The sequence below is a fragment of the Piliocolobus tephrosceles genome, chromosome 10, assembly GCF_002776525.5.
Source record: "Piliocolobus tephrosceles isolate RC106 chromosome 10, ASM277652v3, whole genome shotgun sequence".
Classification (NCBI taxonomy): domain Eukaryota; kingdom Metazoa; phylum Chordata; class Mammalia; order Primates; family Cercopithecidae; genus Piliocolobus; species Piliocolobus tephrosceles.
Window position 1 is genome coordinate 105,768,534 of NC_045443.1, and position 20,023 is coordinate 105,788,556.

Genomic DNA, 20,023 nt, shown 5'->3' on the forward strand with positions numbered 1-20,023 from the left:
GACGGGCACTTTATATTTTTTCTAACTCAGTCTTGAGGTATGCGTGCAGAAAATGGATAGGACGGGCACTTTATATTTTTTCTAACTCAGTCTTGAGGTATGCGTGCAGAAAATGGATAGGACTTACTCAGAAGGAGGGAAAGGAGGGTGTCCCAGGCAGAGGCCATGGCATGCACAGAGACAAGGAGGAGAGTGGCACAATGTGATGGGTGAATAAAAATAGTCCCATGCTGTTAGATGGTGAAAAGGGAGGTAGTGGGGCTGAGGTGTAAGGTAGAAGGAACATCCAGAATAGGATTTGGCAAAGCAGCTAGAATGCCCTTCTGAGAGCTGTGACCATTGTCCTGAGGGCTATGGGGATGGGAATGGGGTGGGATATTGTGGGGTTTTCAGCAGAGACATGATGTGCTGAGACTCATGTGTTGGAAATAGTCTTCTGGCCACAGATTTGGACTGGGAGGTATTTATCAGGCTGCAGGATTATCCAGGGGAGTGACAGTGCTGGGGCAAAGGGGACAGTGGGTGGGACATTTAGGAGGTCACTGATTAGAAGATGGTAACTTGGGGGCCTCGGTGGGTGGGTCTGGAGGGGTAGCATCTGTACAATGAGCTGATCCCCCAGCAACTCTTGCTGATTTATCTAAGTCCTTTAGAGTTTCTTTTCTTCTGCTACCAACTTGCTGAATGGCTGGACGCACGTTTCCCTGTCCCTCAAGACCTCAGTTTCCTCCTCTGTAAGAAGCATGTGTCAGATGGGTGGTCTCCCGGGACCCTCCTAGGCCCGATGGGCTGCCCAACATTTTCTCTCTTTCCTGCACATTTTCTGCAACCTGCTCTTCCCTCAGTCTGGCAAATGTTCCACTTCACCAATGAGCTGGTGAGGGAGGGAGGGAAGGAATGAATGGGTGAATGAATGAAGAAATGTAGGGACCTTTCCCTCCCAGAATCCAAGTGTCTATCCCACTTGGGTCTTTCTTCCCTTTCCCTCACTGGGTGCAACTGCCATTTGCAAAGCATGGTTTTCTCTGTCTCTGTGTCCATCTGCCATCTGGCTCTCTCATTCTCTCTCTCTCTCTCTCAATTGTCCTTTCTCTGCATGTCTACCTCTGCCCAGTATGTGCCTCTGCCTCTCTGTCCTTCTCTCTTTGTGTCTCTCTCTCTCTTGCTCTCTCTCTAGGTGTCTATCTCCCCTTATCTGTTTCTGTCTCATTTTATTTCTGTGTCTGTTTATCTCCCCCAACTCCTGCCTTCTCCCTCACTTTGTCTTAGTCCCTGTCTGTCTCCAGGTAACTGTGTCTTTCTCTCTTACTGTTCCCCTTTCCCTGGGCTTCATCCCCCCTCTCCCTACCTCTCCTCATCTCAGAGACCTCATTGCCTTAATGCAGGCTCAAGCTCTGTGGTATGTGAGGAGCCAGAGCCATGACTTCTGAAGGAGGGGAGACATAAGAGGGAAGGGCAGGATGGTGTTCTCAGACTGGTACATCAACCCACAGAGTTGGCAGCCTCTCAGCCCAGCTGATGCAGGACAACAATTTCTGAGGATTTCCTTGTCCTCAAAACAAATACCACTGTCCTGGAGAACCACCAGCCTTCAGGGGTGTCCATGCCTGGAGCCAAGATGAGACTTTCCAGTCCCAGTAAACTCTAGGGCATGCAGAGATGTGCAGTCTCTGCCACTTCCCTTCTCTGTACCTTAGCTCCCCTAACTGAAAAATGCACAAGCAACTATAGTAACAGAGATTTGGAAGACAGACAGGAAAAAACATGTCTTGTTCTCTCTGTGGCCCTAAACAAGTTTGTTTCTCCAAATCCTGGGACAGTTGGGCAGCTCCTTAGAGTTTGAGGGTCACATGGGTGCCCAAAATAAGCTGATATTTTGGTGACTCTTAAAAGATAGGATTTAAATATATAATGTTTATGTCATGGAGATGCTGAATCCTGGATGTCAAGGACAGTGCAGAGGGAGACACCCTGGTGGTGGAGTTCAGCAATTCCGTTCTGGCTCAAAGCTTGCATCCATTATTCCCTTGCAGTTACCTAGACAGGCCCTCTTTAGAAGACAATTGAGCAACTATCTGTTGTTCTTCAGGCAAACCTATTCTATGTGCCTTCTCAAAAGTTCCTTTCCAGACATAGTACTCTTCCCTCTCTGGGAGATATTCTGCTAAATGGAATTGTCTCTACATTTGCAATACTCCTATAGATAAACTCCTCAGGCAACCAGAATCTGGAATATGAAACAGATCTTTCCCAATCTTTATAGCTTTTCTAGGTTTTTTGTTTTTGTTTTTAATCTTGATAAATACTGTGCTAAGTTGACCCCATCATGAACAAATAGAAATGTTGTAACTTGGGTATCCCAATGCATGGAGCTGATTGAAAATAGTTTGACCATCCTTTCATGTTTCTGGCAATTTATTTTTCCTCATTGAGAATCTGTGAGAGTTCTGGTATACCCCCTGCCTGTGTTTTCCATTGCTGTGCTCGTAGTGAAATAGATTTTCATAAAGATAAAATGAAACCATGGATGGAAAGCCCTTTGTCCATGTCATGCAGAGCTCTACCAGAACATATGACATGAAATTATATCCAGTGTTGCCTTGCGTAAATGTTTATGTCCAAAGCTCTCTCTCTCAAGCCCCCACATCCTATTCCTCATTCTCCTCTGGAGGAGATTTTTTCCATGACACTGTGCTTCCCATCGACCTCAAAGGCTGTGGGTTAATATTTTCTCATGGTCATGGGCCAGTGCTAATTTGCAAGGCTAGGCTTATCCCAGGCAACTTAACTTAGCAAGTCCCAGAATGGAACCTGAGTGAAAAAATCACATTCCATTCTTGGCTCTTCTGCTTAGTGGCCATTTGTGGGAGGCTGCACCTGTCTGGACCCCGGTCTCCAGGAACAGGAGCAGATATCAAGCCAGTCTTCACCTCCATCCATCTTAAAAGCCAGAGCACAACAGGGAGGGAAGAAATGATACTCCAAGGTTTGATGATACGGGGCGACTTCTCAGTCCATGATTTCACCCTAAGTCTTATTCTGCATTAGCTGCCATGTATTGAAGTGTTACTGTGGGCCTCATCGATTTCTCACAATGGCCCTGTGAGGGAGAAAGTGCATGGACCCATTTTACAGATGAGGAAAACTGAGGCCCAGAGAGGTGACATGATATTCAGAATGACTCATTGGGTTGCAAACACAGCCAGTATCTTGAAGGTCTAGTACAATAACATTTCTACCTGGCCTTAATATCATATCTAAATGCCTTAGCTTGCATGAGTTAAGGGGCACTTAGAGGGTGAAGGACACATGTGTCCTGGGAGCCTGGATGGCCCAGGTTTATATCTAGGTTCCGCCTCTTCCATAGCTCTGTAACTTGGGCAAGTTATTGGACATCTCTGCCTCAGTTACCTCATCTGTAAAATTCCTTGTAGAATTGTTGAGAGGATTGAATTGCTTAATATATGTAAAGGACTTAGACTAGTCTCCAGCTGCACAGAACTTCTCTCAGCTCCTCAGCTTTTGAAAGGAAAACCTGATCATGCCCCTCCTTTTTGCTTAAATCCTCTTAAGAGTTCCCCAGTCTTTCTGGTCTAGTGCTGGCCTCTTCATCACAGACCCCATAACCCTCTCCAGCCCCATGATCCCCTCTTGCTACCTGCATTCCCTCTGCAGTCACTCGTATGTGACAGATTTCTTCCCAACCACCACAGGCCCTTTGCACCTGCTTTTCCCAGCCCCTGGCCCTCCCTTCCTGGCTCTCTTGAGCTAGTAAGTTTCTCCTCATTTTTCACTTCTATGTTTACGCATCTCTTCCCCCAGAAAGCCTTTTTGTATGCCGCTTGACTAGGTCAATGATTTTGGTTGAGCTAACTGGGCTGCCCATCTCCAGGGGGCAGGTTGGGACCATGTCTATTCTATGTGTCTGTCATCATCTGGGACCAATCCCCCACCCCTCACCCCCAGGGCATGTCCTTTCATGGTGATAGCAGAGCTGCCTCATGGAAAGTAAGCAGAAACATATGATGTATCTTGAGACTATGCTGAAGACCTACTTCCACCCTCATTCTATGGGCCACAGGAAGTCATACGGCCATGCCCATCATCAGTGGGGTAGGGACGCTGACTCCCCACAAAGAGGATCACCCAGTACATCACTGTCTGGCCCCTCTCACAGCACCCAAGCTTTTTCTCCTCTTTTCTTTTTTTTGTCAAGAGACAGGGTCTCACTCTGTCATCCAGGCTGGAGTGCAGTGGCATGATCATCACTCACTGCAGCCTCAACCGTCTAGCTCAAGCAATCCTCCCGCCTCAGTCCCCCAAGTGGCTTGGACTACAGGTGCACGCCACCATGCCTAGCTAAATTATTTTTTTAATTTTTATTGTAGAGAATGGCGTCTCACTATGTTGCCCAGGCTGGTTTCGAACTCCTGGGAGCACACTATCCTCCCACCTTGGCCTCCCAAAGTGCTGGGATTACAGGCATGAGTCACTGTGCCTAGCCAGCACCCAAGCATTCATACTCCCCTTTTGTAACACTCACCAGGGCAGTGGTTTTACACTTATTTGTGGAATAATCTAACTCTCAAAAACAGGAAGACACGTGAATATTTTTGAAGACCCGTGAATGTTTTTGTAAGTCATTTTAATCCCGGAGTCCTAGCACAGTGTCTGGCACATAGTAGGTGCTCGATAAATATGCGAATGACTGAGTGAACAAATGCATGAGGATTCCTGAGGTGGCCCAGAAGGGAGTAGGGTGGGCTTCTTGCTTCCCCGGCTCACCGGTCCTGTTCCTCACCTCTGGCTGCGGGAAGGGTTTAAAGGTGAACGGGACCACTGGCGCAGTGGACGGACCATTTGCATCAAGACGCACGAAAGTGGCCAGAAAGAGATCGAGGCCTTCGACGCCGCCATTCTGCTCATCCGCAACCCCTACAAGGCCCTCATGGCTGAGTTCAACCGCAAATACGGCGGCCACATAGGCTTTGCTGCGCATGCCCACTGGAAGGGCAAAGGTACGGTTCGGGAGAGGAGGGGAGGGGAGGGGTGAGGAGGGGGAGGGGAGGAGCCCCGAGCTGCAGGGGGCCGTGGGAAGGTCCCGCTCTCCGGACCAGCGTGGCCAGCAGGAGACGATGCCTCATGCGAGAAACCCCGGAGGGCATCCTGGAGAGCATGTGTCATGCTTCAGTCCCTGCTTCCAGTAGAGTAGGTGCCTCCCACAACACCCCACCACCCACAAGCCACAAGCATCACCTTCTGTGAGCCGGGATGCTGCATCGCACAGGGGATTAAAATCATGGGCTCAGGAGAAAGACTTTGGGTTCAGATCTCAGCTCTACCACCTCCCAGAAGGGCTCATTTACCTCCCTGAACTTAGATGGCCCCATCTATAAGGTGAAGATTGTAAAACAGTGAGGCTTTAAGAATTTTACAAACACTCAGTAGGTGTGACTTTCATGGTGTTGAAGATGCTCTTGAAATTGATGTGGGATTGATGGAAGCAGGTTAAAGAGCCCCACCCTGGAAGTCAGGACACCTGAATCCAGCCCCAGGTCAGTGGCTGTGTTGCCACGAGGTCCTAGGAGCACAGGTACAGGGCATCATTTCAATGAACACTCCCAACTCTGGGTGGCGAGACTCAGAGAGGTTAAGTGACTTGCCCCACATCACACAGCTGGGAAATGACAGTGTTGAGCCCTAAGCATGGAACTTACTAAGATGACCTGGGTTTGAGACTCAGTTCTGGCACTTACTAGGTGACAGACGGCTGTGTGGATCAACATTTCCATGCAGAGCAGCCACCCAGGGCAGTAGCCAGAGCTCTGAAGTCAGACCCAACTTCTGCCATCTTGAGTATTCTTAACCCATCTCAGCCTCAAAGTCCCATATCCATTATAGGATGATGTCCACCACCATAATGAAGGTCACATCTCCTGAGAGCTTTGGAAAAGGCTAACTTCTTAAATCCCCGCCGTAATTGTCCCCATTTTATAGACGGGATAACCTAGGTTCAGGGAGGTTAAGGAGCTTTTCCAGGGGAAGGGGGATAGAGGGGGCTGTTGTTCAATGAGTAGGAAGTTACAGTTATACAAGATGAGTAAGTTCCACCGTTCTGCTATACAACATAGTGCCTTCGGTTAACAAGAAGGTATTCTTTACTTAAGATTTTGGTAAGAGGGTAGATCTCTTGTTAAGCGTTTTTTACTATACACAGAAATGAACAAAGAAAATAGACTAAATTTCCAGAAGTGATGGAAATATATATTAGACGGATTATGGTGATGGTAACATGAGTGTATCCACATAACCGAAGTTGCTAAATTGTATATATTATGTGCAGTATTATGTATATTAATTAGACCTTAATAAAGCTGGGGTTGGGAGGAGTTTTTCCATAAAGTGGTAGAGCTGGGATTTGAACCCAGGGAATCTTGCTCCAGAGGCCACGCTCTTCAGCACTGCACTGTGATAATGGATGAGATGAACCATTGGTGGCTTTGAATCACCCAGTCCAGAGCCCCCGACACACAGCAGGCGCTCTGCAAATGTGAGTTGTCCCCAGCTCATCCAGCCTCCAGGAACCAGGCTGCTCCAGTACTCCAGCCCCTCCCCAGAGAGGAACAGAGCAGGGCAGGATGATGTAACTCAGCAATTCACCGGTAACACCCTCAACACTGACTTTGCTGATTAAAACCCTTGGGCCTGCCCCTTGGGTCCCAATTCACTCAAGGCGGTTTGTCTGTTCCTCCCTCTGCCTCACTCCTCTTTTCAGTGAGGGGGTGGAAGCTTGGAGAGGTGGTGACATTTGTCCAGTTATTCCCAGGGGTAGAGAGGCCTCTGAATCATTTATTGGTAGAACAATCAATCAAAAGCAAACACTGGTCACCAGGCTGAGATATCCATATGTGCAAATGGTAGTAGCCTGTCCCAAGAGCACAGACTCTGCTTGTCAAAGCTGGAAAGGACCTGGGAGATCAGTGAGCTCAGGGGGCCTCTGTGCTGGTTGCTCCTTAGAGTCCCTGGAGGAGAGCGGGAAAACCCCAGTACCCAGGCTGCACCCTGGACTATTACTGGTTGGAGCCTGGACGTCAATATATTTTTTTCAACTTTTATTTTAAGTTCTGAGTTACATTTGCAGGATGTGCCGTTTAGTTACATAGGTAAACGTGTGCCATGGTGGTTTGCTGCACAGATCAACCCATCCCCTAGATATTAGGCCCAGCATGCATTCACTATTCTTCCTGATGCTCTCCCTCCCCACCACCGACAGGCCCCAGTGTGTGTTGTCCCTACCCCACTCCCGCAGTGTGTGAATATTTTTAAAGTTCCCCAGCTGCTTCTAATGTGCACGGAGGGCTGAGAACCACTGATTCCTATTGAGTAGTGGTGAAACTGAGGCCAGAGAGAAGCAGAGACCACTAAGGTTGGTCTAGGCCTAGGACCTAGTTCTCCCACCTCCCAGGCACCCTGCTGTCCCAAGTGAACAGAAAAGGGGCTTACTTGGGAAGCTCTTGTGGGCACTTGACATTTGATATCCCATCTAAGCTCTCTAGGGACCACAGCGGGTAAGAAAGGCAGTGACTATCAGTACACCCCACTTTACAAGTGAGAGAGCCATCCCAGGAAGGGACAAGTCTCTTGGCTAAGACCGTAGGTACTGACTAAGCTGAGATTCAAACCGAGATGTTAACCACCAGGCTCTACTGCCTGCGACGTTGCTGACCCTTTGGTACATTCAGATATTTTCCTCTTCCAGAGGAAGAGGAACCTCAACACTATCTTAGGTTCAGACAAGTCTCCTAATTCCCAAGAGCCACCCATCTCTCCTCTTTTTCCTTATTCAAGACAGCTGGGAGCTCTAAACCAACACTAAGGAAGGAGTCGGAACAGGCTGAATGGAGAGGCTGCAGGGAGTATGGGATAGGGGGATCCACCACCCTCATCTCATATTGGGAGCCCAGGGTCCTACATGAGTCTGAGATGGGAGAAGGGATCTTCTCCAAGTGCCCCCTCCAAGGCCTGACCCAGGTATGCAAGGGCTGTGGCAGAGAGCCTTCCTTAAAGAACAGAACCCCCAGTCTCCACTCAGCCCATTCTTCCCCTTTGCATTCACCATCTGTCCTCTGGAGACACTTGAGTTTGAGACCCTTGCTTTAAGGTCCTGAATCAGTGGCATCAGCATCCCTTGGGAGCTTGTTGGAAATGCTCATTTTTAGGCCCCATCCTAAAACCCACTGAATCAGAAATTCTGGGAGTGGGGCTCCAGCAATCTCTGTGTGTGTGTGTGTTTTTGTTTTGAGACAGAGTCTCGCTCTGTCGCCCAGGCTGGAGGGCAGTGGTGCGATCTCGGTTCACTGCAAGCTCCACCTTCTGGGTTCACGCCATTCTCCTGCCTCAGCCTCCCCAGTAGCTGGGACTACAGGCGCCCGCCACCACGCCCGGCTAATTTTTTGTATTTTTAGTAGAGACAGGGTTTCACCATGTTAGGCAGAATGGTCTCCATCTCCTGACCTCTTGATCCACCCACCTCAGCCTCCCGAAATGCTGGGATTACAGGATTGAGCCACCGCGCCCGGCCGCAATCTGTGTTTTAACAAACCCTCCAGGTGATATCGATGAGCACCCTAGTTTAAGAACCATTGCTATAAGCCTCTGCTACTCAAAATGTGGGCTGTGGACCAGCAACATGGACATCATCTGGGAGATTTTTAGGCAAGCAAATGTCAGGCCCTATCCCAGGCTTCCTGGATCAGAATCCGCATTTTAACAAGACTTCTCCAGACACTTCATGTGCACTTTAAGGTTTGAGAACTGCCGCTTTTGGATGCCCTCAGTGACAAAGTATGTGAAGGTCACCCTGTAAGAGCCAAGGTCACCTAGCTCTTGAGTGTGTCCACCCCACCATGCCCTTGTCCCCCTCTCAATTACCGCTCAGTCCAGACTCCTAGAACCACCAACCCCGCTCTGCTTTGGGTTCCATAGAGTTAATTTTATAATCTCCCTAGAGTGAGTTCAGAGCAAAATTTTATGTGATATGATTATACAAGGTGAATTGTCCTGGATCTGGTTAATGAAACAGATACTGTGTTTAATGATTCTGTGGGGAATTAAGTACAGTTAAGCTATTAATCAGGCCCCAGTTCTTTCCATCAACAAGAAGATGGAGGGGAGGCTGGCCAGCCTGTGCCCTGCCAGGCACACCTGTATGACAGTTCTGGTGGAACCAGAACTCATTACCAATGTTCCATGGCTTTATTGCCCAATTTGCAGACAGCAATCAATGATCAGGAATCCTGAGTTAAACAAGGACTTTGGTTTTTGATTTTTCTTCTTCTTCTTTCCAATGAAGTAAATTCAGTTTCAAGAGAGGAAGCATTGCCATAGGAGGGGGCCAGGTGGACAAACATCTGCTGCTGAAACAGCTTGGATATCTATTGTGCTTTTGGAGGGATGTTTGGACTAAATGATGGAGCATGTGGGGAGTCAGGAGATACAGGAGGACGAATAGCATCATGATAATCATAACACTAACCAATATTTATTGAGCACCTTGCTTGTCCCACGCGCTGTACCAGGATCTTTGCAAATCTTATTTCGCTTGATTTGTACAGCATCTGTAGGAGGTAGGTCTTATCCAAATCACCACTTTGCAGATGAGTGCACTGAGGCTGAAGATCAAGTAACGTCTCCAAAGTCACATAGCTTGTGTGGGGAGGAGCTGGGTTCTGAACCCCGGCAGTCTGACTGCAGAGTCATCTATAAACAGACCCCAGGTCTCAGACAACAGCCTGAAGGTGAAGTGAGCAGTAGGCAGCCTAGAAGTCATGCTTCCCAGGTCCTGGAGTGAAAAGAGGGCAGGAGCTGATCAGACCAGGTGCTCTATTTTTTCTTTTTAAAAATTTATGTATTTTTATATGTTTAGGATGTACAAGTGCAGGTTTCTTTATATAAATAAATGTATAAAATAAACATTTTATATACATATGCACATGCATGTATATGTACCACATTTTCTTTATCCAGTCCTCCACTGATGGACACTGAGGTCGATTCCATACCTTTGCTGTTGTGAATAGTGCTGCACCAAACATGTGTGCAGGTGTCTTTTTATGTAATGATTTCTTTCTCTTTGGGTAGAGACCCAGTAGTGGGATTGCTGAATTGAATGGTACTTCTATTTTTTGTTCTTTGAGAAATCTCCATACTGTTTTCCATTAGGCTCAGTCTGGGATAGGGGTGGGTTGGAACTCTGCCTTCAATGTCCACTGTGTGGACTTGGGCAAGTTACTTCCTGCTTCTGAGACTCCTGTTCTCTGTGTCTAAAATGGAGCCAGTATTAAGAATTCCTACTCTCTAGGCTACTTCAGAGCACGGAACGAGATCGTGCATGCAGAGTGCCCCACATAGCTCCCAACACCAACAGATGCTCAGGCAACATACATTCCCTTCCTGCCCCTCAGACAGAGACGGCTGGTGTCCCACAGAGGCTTGCAGTCAACAAGGACGCTCTGTCATCTCCATCCCACCTGCATCCAAGACTAGGACACCTGGAGCTACCTGAGAAACTCCTTCCTTTTTCTTGAGCCATCCTGCAGCCCTCTTTCAGCAACCACTTGAGATGGTGAGAGGTGGCCAAGCCTAGAAGTTTGGATCTGTGTGTTGCTGGGTGCTGGGTGACGAGCACCGTCTCTATCACCTGGGTGTCTCCCCTGAAAGTAGCAGCTATTCCGAATCACCAGCGATGCTGTGAGGTGATGCAGGAGTGGGGAAATTCTGAACAAGGAAAGCAGAGCATACAACATGCTAGATTTTTCCTAATCACTCAGATACATCTGGTCTTAGCTCATTATAACAGTACGGGCCCAATTAGCCAGATACATTGTAAATAATCTATTTTAAGGATAAAAAATATCCTTGTCAGCAGCATAAATATCTCCCAAGCAGCCATGATGTTCCAGGGGACTTGGTGGGGAAGGACTCTTGCCACAGATTCTGATGTGTTCTGCAAAGAAAGGGAGGCCTTCGCCACACTGCAATTTGGCAGTTACGAGTTTCAATTTAGTTCAACAACCGTTCACTGAGCACCTGCTGAGTACAGGCAGTGGGAAGAAGTGGGGTTGAGGCTGCTGGTGCCTGTGAAAGATCCATCCTGGAACCAGGCAGGCCTGATCTGAATGGTGCTTCCTGTCTGTGTGACCATGAATGAGTCACTTCACCTCTCTGAGCCTCCATTTCCTCCCTGGTGAGGAGCGGACAGTAGTCCTTTCCTTTCAGGGTAGTCAGCAGGATTAAATAAGATAATGGGTCTCCATCACCCAGCAAGGGATTAGGACTTAATTTTTAAGAACCAGCTGGGCTTCCCAGTGCAGCCTGGGGAACTCACCACCCTCGTTCAATAAACAGAATTCTCCTGTTGCCTGCTCTGGCGGGCACCGGGTAGTGTTTCGCCTTGTGAGAAGCAGCAGGTCTCCGTTCACGGTTTTGGAGCTCCTGCCCTCTGATTCTCCAGCTGGGGCTCAGAATTGAGGCTGTGATTCCTTTTCTCTGTTCCCAGCACCCTCCAGGTCCCCCTTCTGCACTTCCCTCGGCTCCTCCTTCGTGGGAGTTTCAGCAGCTCCAGGAGCTGACTGCCTTTCCCCATGGAATTCCCAGGTTCTCTGTAACCTGTCTTGCAAGTCAGAAATGCACCCTCCCAGTTTGCATGACAATCCATCCTCTCATTTCACCACGACACTTCCCTGAAAAATAAAGAAAGGTAGGACAGAAATTGTGAAGATGATGATAAAAATACTCCCACTTAAACCCTGCCCTCAGATAGCTTACCATCTGGTGGGGAGACAGACTACAGAAGTGGGGGGTTTCTGCACAGCATAATGAGTGCTGTGGGGGGCTGTGGGGAATGGAGAGGGGAACTGCAGAACCCAGAGGAAGCACCCGCCTGAGCCCAGGGAGTCTGAGAAGATGACCTGAAAACAGAACAATATCAGTAATAACAATAGCCAACATTTATTGATCACCTGCTGAACCCAACGCACCATGCTAGAAAGTTTATATGTTTTTTTCTACTTTGTACAACAACCCTATTATTATCCTGTGAGGAGGTACCACTACTACACAGAAAAACTTGGTACTTAAAAGCCAAGACTTTGAAGCCAGACTGCTTGGGTTCAAATCCTGGCTCTGCCAGTTATTAGCTATATGACCTTGAGCAAATTACTTAACCTCTCTGTGCCTCAGTTTTCTCTTCTGTTAAATGGAGCTAATGATGATACCTCATAAGGTTGTTGTGAAGATTAAGTGAAATTAAGAGCTATATTAATATATTTATTAATATACAAGTATGTCACCTAAAATAAACAATATGTATTAACATAAATAATATATAACATAATAATATGCTGTATGTTATATTATAGTACCACATACTTATATATAGGGTTTGCCTGGCTATAGTAATCACCAAACAAGTAACATTGTTATCCCCAAAGAGAAGGTGGTGGCCAAGAATATTCCAGGGAGAAGCAGCATTGAGGTGAGAAGTATTGGGGTGTGTTTAGAGCTCTAAAGGAGTGAATTGAGCTAAGTTGTTATTCTTTTTGTTTTTTAGAGGCAGGGTCTTGCTCTGTCACCCAGGCTGAAGTGCCATGGCATCATCATAGCTCACTGCAGCCTCGACCTCCTGGGCTCAAACAATCCTCCCACCTCAGCCTCCTGAGTAACAGGGACTACAGGCATGCACCACCATGCCCAGCTATTTTATTTTATTTTATTTTTTTGTAGACACAGGGTCTTGCTATGTTGCCCAGACTGGTCTTTAACTCCTGGCCTCAAGCCATCCTCCAGCCTTGGCCTCCTAAAGTGCTGGGATTATAGGTGTGAGCCACCTCACCCAGCCTGTGTTATTGTTCATTGTGTTACTGTGTTGTGCTGTGAGTAACAGTAACCACTGCCAGCACCATCTGACTGGATCTTTTGAACTCCTCCTCCCTCTGACTGTGTCCTCTCTCCTCTCTCTGCAGAGTGGCCAGAGTTTGTGAGGAACTATGCCCCATGGTGGGCCACTCACACACTGGACTGGCTCAAGTTCGGCAAGAAAGTGTTGGTGGTTCACTTTGAGGACCTGAAGCAGGACCTCTTCGTCCAGCTGGGCCGGATGGTCAACCTGCTGGGCGTGGCTGTCAGGGAGGACCGGTTGCTCTGTGTGGAGAGCCAGAAGGATGGCAACTTTAAGCGCTCAGGGCTCCGGAAGCTTGAGTATGACCCGTATACTGCAGACATGCAGAAGACCATCTCTGCCTACATCAAGATGGTGGACGCGGCCCTCAAAGGGCGGAACCTCACGGGTGTCCCCGATGACTACTACCCAAGATGATGCGTCCACACGGGGAGGGTAGACCGGGAGTCCTGACCATGTAGGCCCTGAGGACTCAAGACCCCTGGTGACCCCCACTCATCTGTCCTCTCTTTGGTCTGGGGACAATCCCCTTGGCTGCTCTTTGCCTTCAATGAGTTTCCTGCATGACAGAGGAGGCTCAAGGGAAGAGATTGTCCAGGCACTACCACTCTGCTCACGTATTCCCCACTTGGCAATGTGGAGCATCTCGTTTGGGGGGTTCTAGTTACATGGACTCTTTTCTGTCTCCTGTGTCCCTGCCCCCACCACTCTGAGTTCTGCTTGTGGGAGGGAGGGCTCATCCATATCACGGAGACTTGCTGGATGCCCTGTGGCAATTGTCGAGGCTCTTAATGCAAGAGCCCAGGGGGCTATTGTGAAAACGTGGCCCCAAATGCTTGTCCCTTCTGGGCTGAGCTTGCACAGCCCCCTTCTCATCTCCACCCAAGAAGCGCTGGCACTGATGTTTAACTCAGGCCACCTTCTGTTCTAAAGAAAGATTGCTGGGAAGTTTCTCCGTGGCCTTAGGTTTCTGACATCCTGGGTAGGGTGGGGAGGCATTGGTGCTCACGGTAGGTTAACTGGAGACACCATGTGGGGCCACTGGTGTCATGAGACCCCCCAGGCCACACTGCTTCTCAGAAACAAGCTGCTTGCCTTTCCACCTCCAGGACATAAACCCTGCCCCTTTCTATCCATGCTGTGTCCAGGAGATGACCTTGAGATCCTGATACCACCTTCAAGGAACCTCAGGCACCAACAATGAGCCCACAAGGATGGCCACATGCCACGTGTAGATTTGAGTTAAGAGAGCACCCCAGTGACACATCTCTCCACGGTGGGCTCCAGTTGGTCTTACACTGCCATTCTGACCCCTACAAATGGGTACTTTGCTATCCAGGTGAGACAGCAAGAGTGCTCTTAATCAGATGGAACTACACCCAAAATGGACCCCCCACTACCTTCCCAGACCATCTGTCTCCCCTTGATCATAGTCCAACAGGGCCAGCTTCCCCTGAGGACCCTTTAAGGAATGGGGTGAATGAAATTGTGTCATTTCTATACAAACACTACTCTCTTGATGCTGAGATGCCAAACCAAAGGATTTCTGAGGACCTGAATCACAGAGCATCAGTCTTACAAAGTGTTGGTCCAGAGTCCCATCTCTTCCCCAACCCCGGACACCAGTGGCTTCCCACCTGGTCCAAACCTGCACCATCCATCATTGTGTAGATGAAAAAGCCATAGGTCACAGCCTCTTTGCTATTCGGTTGGAGCAGGCCCCCTAAGCGGTCCCTCTGAAGCCTTGGGGTGCAGGTAAATGCTCATTCTCAAGTAGCAAAGAGACCACGGAGAAGGTGCGTGTAAAGAGATATATTTTTGTAAGAGGAATATGATTAATACATTCCGCCCATTGGAACCTGGCCATGCAAAGGAAGGACACAGGGATTAGACCTGTGGTACCCTTCCCTGATTCCCTCATCTGTAGGACTTGGGCTGCCCCAGGCCCACCCACGGGGCTCTGAATGTATTTTGTACCGTGTTTCTTTCCCCCAGGCGAATTTCTAGTCTTCTTTCATGAAGCAGTGGAGGGGTTGGCCTCCCTTCCACTGGGAGGTTGACTCTCTCTGAGAGACTCTTGGTCCAAGACCTGAGTCAGTTCTTTGCTGGTGGTCCCCTCTGACCACAAGCTTCTGTCTGAAGATTCCTCAGGTCAACACCATCATTAAATGCGAGTTTTGTTGATGATTCTACCATGTAGTAGAGTGTTGTGTAAGACAGGTTCACAAATGGGATGTTTTCCTGGGGTGTGCGTGTGTGCATGTGTGTATGTAAGAGAGAGAGAGACAGAGACAGTGAGAGACAGAGAGGCATAGAGAGACAGAGAGAGAGAGACAAGAAACAGAGATAGAGACAGAAAATGTTCAGTGTGGCAGGTGGGTTGGTGTATAACTGCTTTTGTGCCTGTGTGACTGGCATAGCTGCTCAGGAAGAATTACATGCCTCTGTGTGTAAAATTGCCTTTGTGTTCTTCTGCCTCTCTGTGTTTTGAAACTGTATCCCACAAGTTGCCGTTATGACCATCTCATTTGTAATGGGTCTGTGCAGGTCCTTGTGTATGGAATTGCACCCGTGTAAAGGAGAAAATGGTCAGTGTGCATGAAACCCATGTGTGAGAAGCTGCCTGTCTATTTGGGGAAGGCATGCCTTCCCTTCCGCATATGCCTTTTGTCCTTGGCTTCTGTGACAGGGAGGAATTGTGGGGAGAAGTGATGGGTGAGATGAGGTTACTAGAGTGTCGTGGAAGTATTCCTGCCTGAGTATATGCACAGGTATGGAAGAGGTTAGCTATGAGAGGCATCCCTTCAGTGTATGTTTGTAAGAGAGAGTGTGTGTGTATGTAAGAAAGAGAGAGAGAGAGCGACTGAGACACAGAGACAGACCCTGAGTGTAATGCTTTGCACAGGCATATGCAGCAGGGAAGTCAGAGAGAGTCCAGGAGGACAGAGAAGTCCACTCTGTTCCCTGGTGGGTGGGGATGAGTGTTTCTAAACCTCCACATACCCCTGAAGAAAGACCCTGTGTTCTTCCTCCTCATGCATCAGAGGGGCTTCTGTGAGGAGGTGCTGATGTCCAAGAGTTGTTTTCCAGCCAGAGAGAGAGGCAAAGTATTATATACTGCCACATGGCCAGTAAGCAGGGGATGAGCTGGGCCAGGCAGAGGAAAGAAAGAGGGGCTTCTCCTCCCCCAGGCAGGAAGAGCTCAGGAGGACTGAGAGTGCTCGGGGGAGAGGAAAATCTCGGAAACGGTGTGAGTTTGTTCCAGAATCCAGAAGAACATGGCCTTTCAGCCTTTCTCTAGGGGTTCATCTTGGCTCACAAAAGTCATTATGTGATGACTGATTGAGCTCTGATCTGGTGCCCAGGCTACACTCTGTCCCCAGTATTAAACCAAGGCTGACCTGGTCACAGACTGAGCCCAATCCTAGAGCCTTGAACCTGATCACAGACTGAGCCCTAATCCTGTGCACATACTGATCCACAAACCCTCATTCCAGCCCCACACTGACTGAGTCACATTGGACTGAGTCCCAAACTACTTATACTGAGCTTGACCCTAGTCATTGACTACCCTCCAACCTGGGTCACAGATTGAGCCCTGATCTGCCTCAGAACTAATGCTGATAGTGTCTCCTGACTGAGTCCTAATCTCTGTCATGCACTGAGCTCTGATTCTGGTTACAGGTGGAGCCCCAGTCCTGGCCCTACATAAGTCATGATCTTGGTCACTCCAAGCCCTGGGTCTGGTCCTGCCCCTGATCTCAGATCAAGAGGTCACAGGCTGAGCCATGAACCAATGTTCCAGTTTTCTTTCACTTTTCTAAATACTTTTCCCGCAACCAAATCCTCCCAACTGGAAGTGCAGGAAGCCATGCAGCGTCCAGCCCCAAGCTCTCACGGATCCTTCTCAGAATTCTCAGATTATGTGCCTTATGCAACTCCCTGCTTTCCACCTGCCCACTGTGCTTTCAAACCACAGATCACTGTCAGGTGGGAGGGGGTGGTGCGAAAGCCCTTTAGGCTGAAGGTGGGGCTGGACAGTTTACCAGCCTCTTCTTCGGTGAATTTCTGCCCTTCCTATCACACTTCATCAGCCATCTGGAATAAAATCTTTGTATTTCAGACCCAGAAAAAACCAAGGTAGCATTCATTCATTCATTCATTCATTCAGTACATATTTACTGAGCATCTACCATGTGCCAGGCACTGCTCTCAATTCTAGGAACTATAAAAGTAATAAGACAGACAAAAATCTATGCTACAGCAATGTACGTTTTACCAGTACTGAGCAGATATCTCAAAGTAATCAGAAAGCTTTCAGGGAGAAGATAGTGACACAAAGAAGGAAAAGGATGCAAGTGGCTCCTGGCCAACCCCGTGAGGTTGTTAAAACAGAGATCATTAACTCCATTTTATAGGGAGACATTGTTGCTCAGAGGCAGGCAGTGGCTGGTCCAAGCCACACAGAAACTAAGTGTTACACACACAACCCGTGGGTGCAATTGTTTGGCGGGTGACCACAACCAAGGAGGATTTAACAGGGGAATTTTATTACTTGTCACAAGTAAGTAGGACACTAGGGGTGGTTCGCCAAGCAGTGGCTCCATGAACAACGGTGAACACAGGGCTTGTATTGAGCTAGTGAGCCGAGCCATTGTATGCAGAGATGCGGTCAAGGCCACACAGGTGCAGTCGAGGATCATCCTTCCACATATGTCGCATGCACAGAAAATGGCCAGTAAGTTCCTCCCTGGGATTGGACAGGGTGTGGGGTTAGTATGGTAATGAGGAGAGTTCGCCAAAGTTCATCTCCAGCTCAGGCATCTGTGGATCAACTGGGTTTTGATTTTCCAGAGCTGAGCTGCTTCTTGGAACTTTTTCGAAACAGCAGGAACTCAAGGTGCAACAGTCACAAGTGGATACTTGTTCACAGTGCATTCCCCAAAACCCAGAAAGCCTAGGTTGCTATAGCAGAGCTGGGGCCACTGCTGTCTTCTCCAAGGGCCTAAAAGTCCTTTCCACATACAGAGAGTGACAAGGCCCTTGCACCCAAAGAAGAAGGAAAGCTTTGGATCCAAGCATTCCCCAGTGTAGGATCCATGCCTGGCCTGGAAACCAGGACACCTGGACTCTAGTCCTGCTGCTGCCTGGGGCTCACTATGACTCCAGCACTCAGGAGAAAGACCAGGGCTCGGAATCTGCTGATTTTGGGGATACCTTCTGGATTCTCCTATAACCCCAGAGGAGGCTGCAGACACATCCCAGTGGAAAATGTGGGAGTAGGCAGAGGGGGAGGCAAAAAGGATGCTGGGAGTAAATCCTCAGGGACCCAACCTCCTCCCAGAGGCCCAGCCCCCCTCTCTTCCCCTTTCTCTCCTTCATTGTTTTCTCGCCTCATCCCTCCCCCTTTTCTCTGTTTTTCTTTGCCCAGCCTCCTGTTCTCAATTCCCCTCTTTGTGGTCTCTGATTTCCTCCAGCTGCTCATTAAATCTCTTTTCTTTCCTGCCTTTCTGCCCCTCCTTCTCTTCTCTCTTCTCCTCTTCCTTCCTGTCCCCCTTTCTCTCCCTGCCTTTCTCCTTTTCTCTCTTCCTTGATTTTTGTTTCTGCCTGTGCAAACTCTCTCCATCTCTACCTCTTGATCTCTGAGCTCTCTGCCTCTCTGTATGCCTCCTGCCCCCCACCCCTGTTGTCCTCTCCCATCTCCTCATTCTCTTCCTGAAGAGTGGGGGCGACTCAGCAGGATCCAGACATAGTGAGACAAATGCTACCCAGGCTGGTAACCAAGGAGGTGGTTTCCTTAGCAACAGAATCTGCAGGCACACGCTCCACTGCCCCAGCCCTTAGCTATTACAGTAAGAGAGAGAGAGAGAGAGAGAATGGGGTGTGGGGGTGCAAGCCGTAAAACAGTAAAGAAACTGCTATGTGCTCCTCATGAGAGGGGACGGTGCTCAGAGACCAACTCAGTGCCTGGCACTTTGGGGGCACTCAAAAATATGAGAGTGTGGGGTTTTGGGGTCAGAGAGAGGCACAGAGTATGGAGAGCTGGGGAAGAATCTGCAGGACACGGTAACACACTGGATGTGGGGATGGGGAGATGACAGGACAAAGAGGACCCCAAGGTTCTGGCCTGAGCAGCTCCAGGGAGGGAACAGAGGAGCCAAGCAGAAAGGGAGAAAAACGTTGATTTGGCATGGCTCCCTGTCCCCAAGAGTTCGCCACCTAAGTTGGGGGTGGGAGGAGGGAAGGTAAGAGATGATAGAAATATCTCATTCAATTCTCTCTTATAAATAGACAATGAGGAACATGGGAGAGGGAACATGTACAGTTTTAAATTACTGAACTCTGAAAAGCTAAATAATTTGCTCAGGGGACACAAAGTTGGTGGCAGCACTTAGATTTGAACCTGGGGATGATCCAAGGCCCATCCAGAGGGTGGAGGGGACAGCAGAGGGCAGAATATGCCGAGAGAGAGGCAGAGAAAGGACAGAGAGCGAGAAAGGACAGAGAGCGAGAAGCAGAGAAATAGAGATTTACATCATTGATCTGGCATTTCTTCCCACTGGGAAAACAAAAATATGTTCGCTTTTAGAGAAATCAGAGGAGACAAAGGCGCCCCACTGTATGATAGCTTTGGCGGTTATAAATAACTGTCCCCGAAGAAAACACCTGTCAAGACACATTCACTTCCAGGGAGACAAATTGTATCCCCAGTCCATGTTGATATTTAAATGACTCAGCGGATGTCAGGGGCAGAGGGCAGAAAGTTGATCAATGTAACACGGAAACCTAGCTCAGCTTTCCCATAAAGCAGTAAAACGGGTAGGTGCAGAGAGCTGTAAATCTGGATGATAATAATATCCGTCCTCGCAAAAGCAACATGTTTATTTATCATGTTTGCAGGTTTACTGTTGCCCCTCAAATTTACAGTCAGCAATCTGCCGGTGAGCACAGGGAGGAACACGAGAATGAGAACAAACTGGCAGAGCACTGAGGAGGAAGAAATGATAAAATATTTATCCCCTCCCCCCACCCCCTCTGCCCCGGCTGCCTTAAATCCAATTTCAA

The 20,023-nt window shown here is 48.6% G+C and overlaps 1 protein-coding gene across 2 annotated transcripts in view; it reads left to right on the forward strand.

Moving 5' to 3' along the window:
* The window catches only part of WSCD2 (WSC domain containing 2), a 299,619-nt gene extending 284,057 nt beyond the window's left edge, over positions 1-15,562 (forward strand). For both annotated transcript variants that reach the window (XM_026454616.1, XM_031936358.1), the window contains 2 exons: positions 4,818-5,018; positions 13,023-15,562. In XM_026454616.1, coding sequence (XP_026310401.1) covers positions 4,818-5,018; positions 13,023-13,375 — 554 coding nt within the window. In that variant the 3' untranslated portion in view covers positions 13,376-15,562. The remainder of the gene's footprint in view (positions 1-4,817; positions 5,019-13,022) is intronic.
* Positions 15,563-20,023: the final 4,461 nt, after the last annotated feature.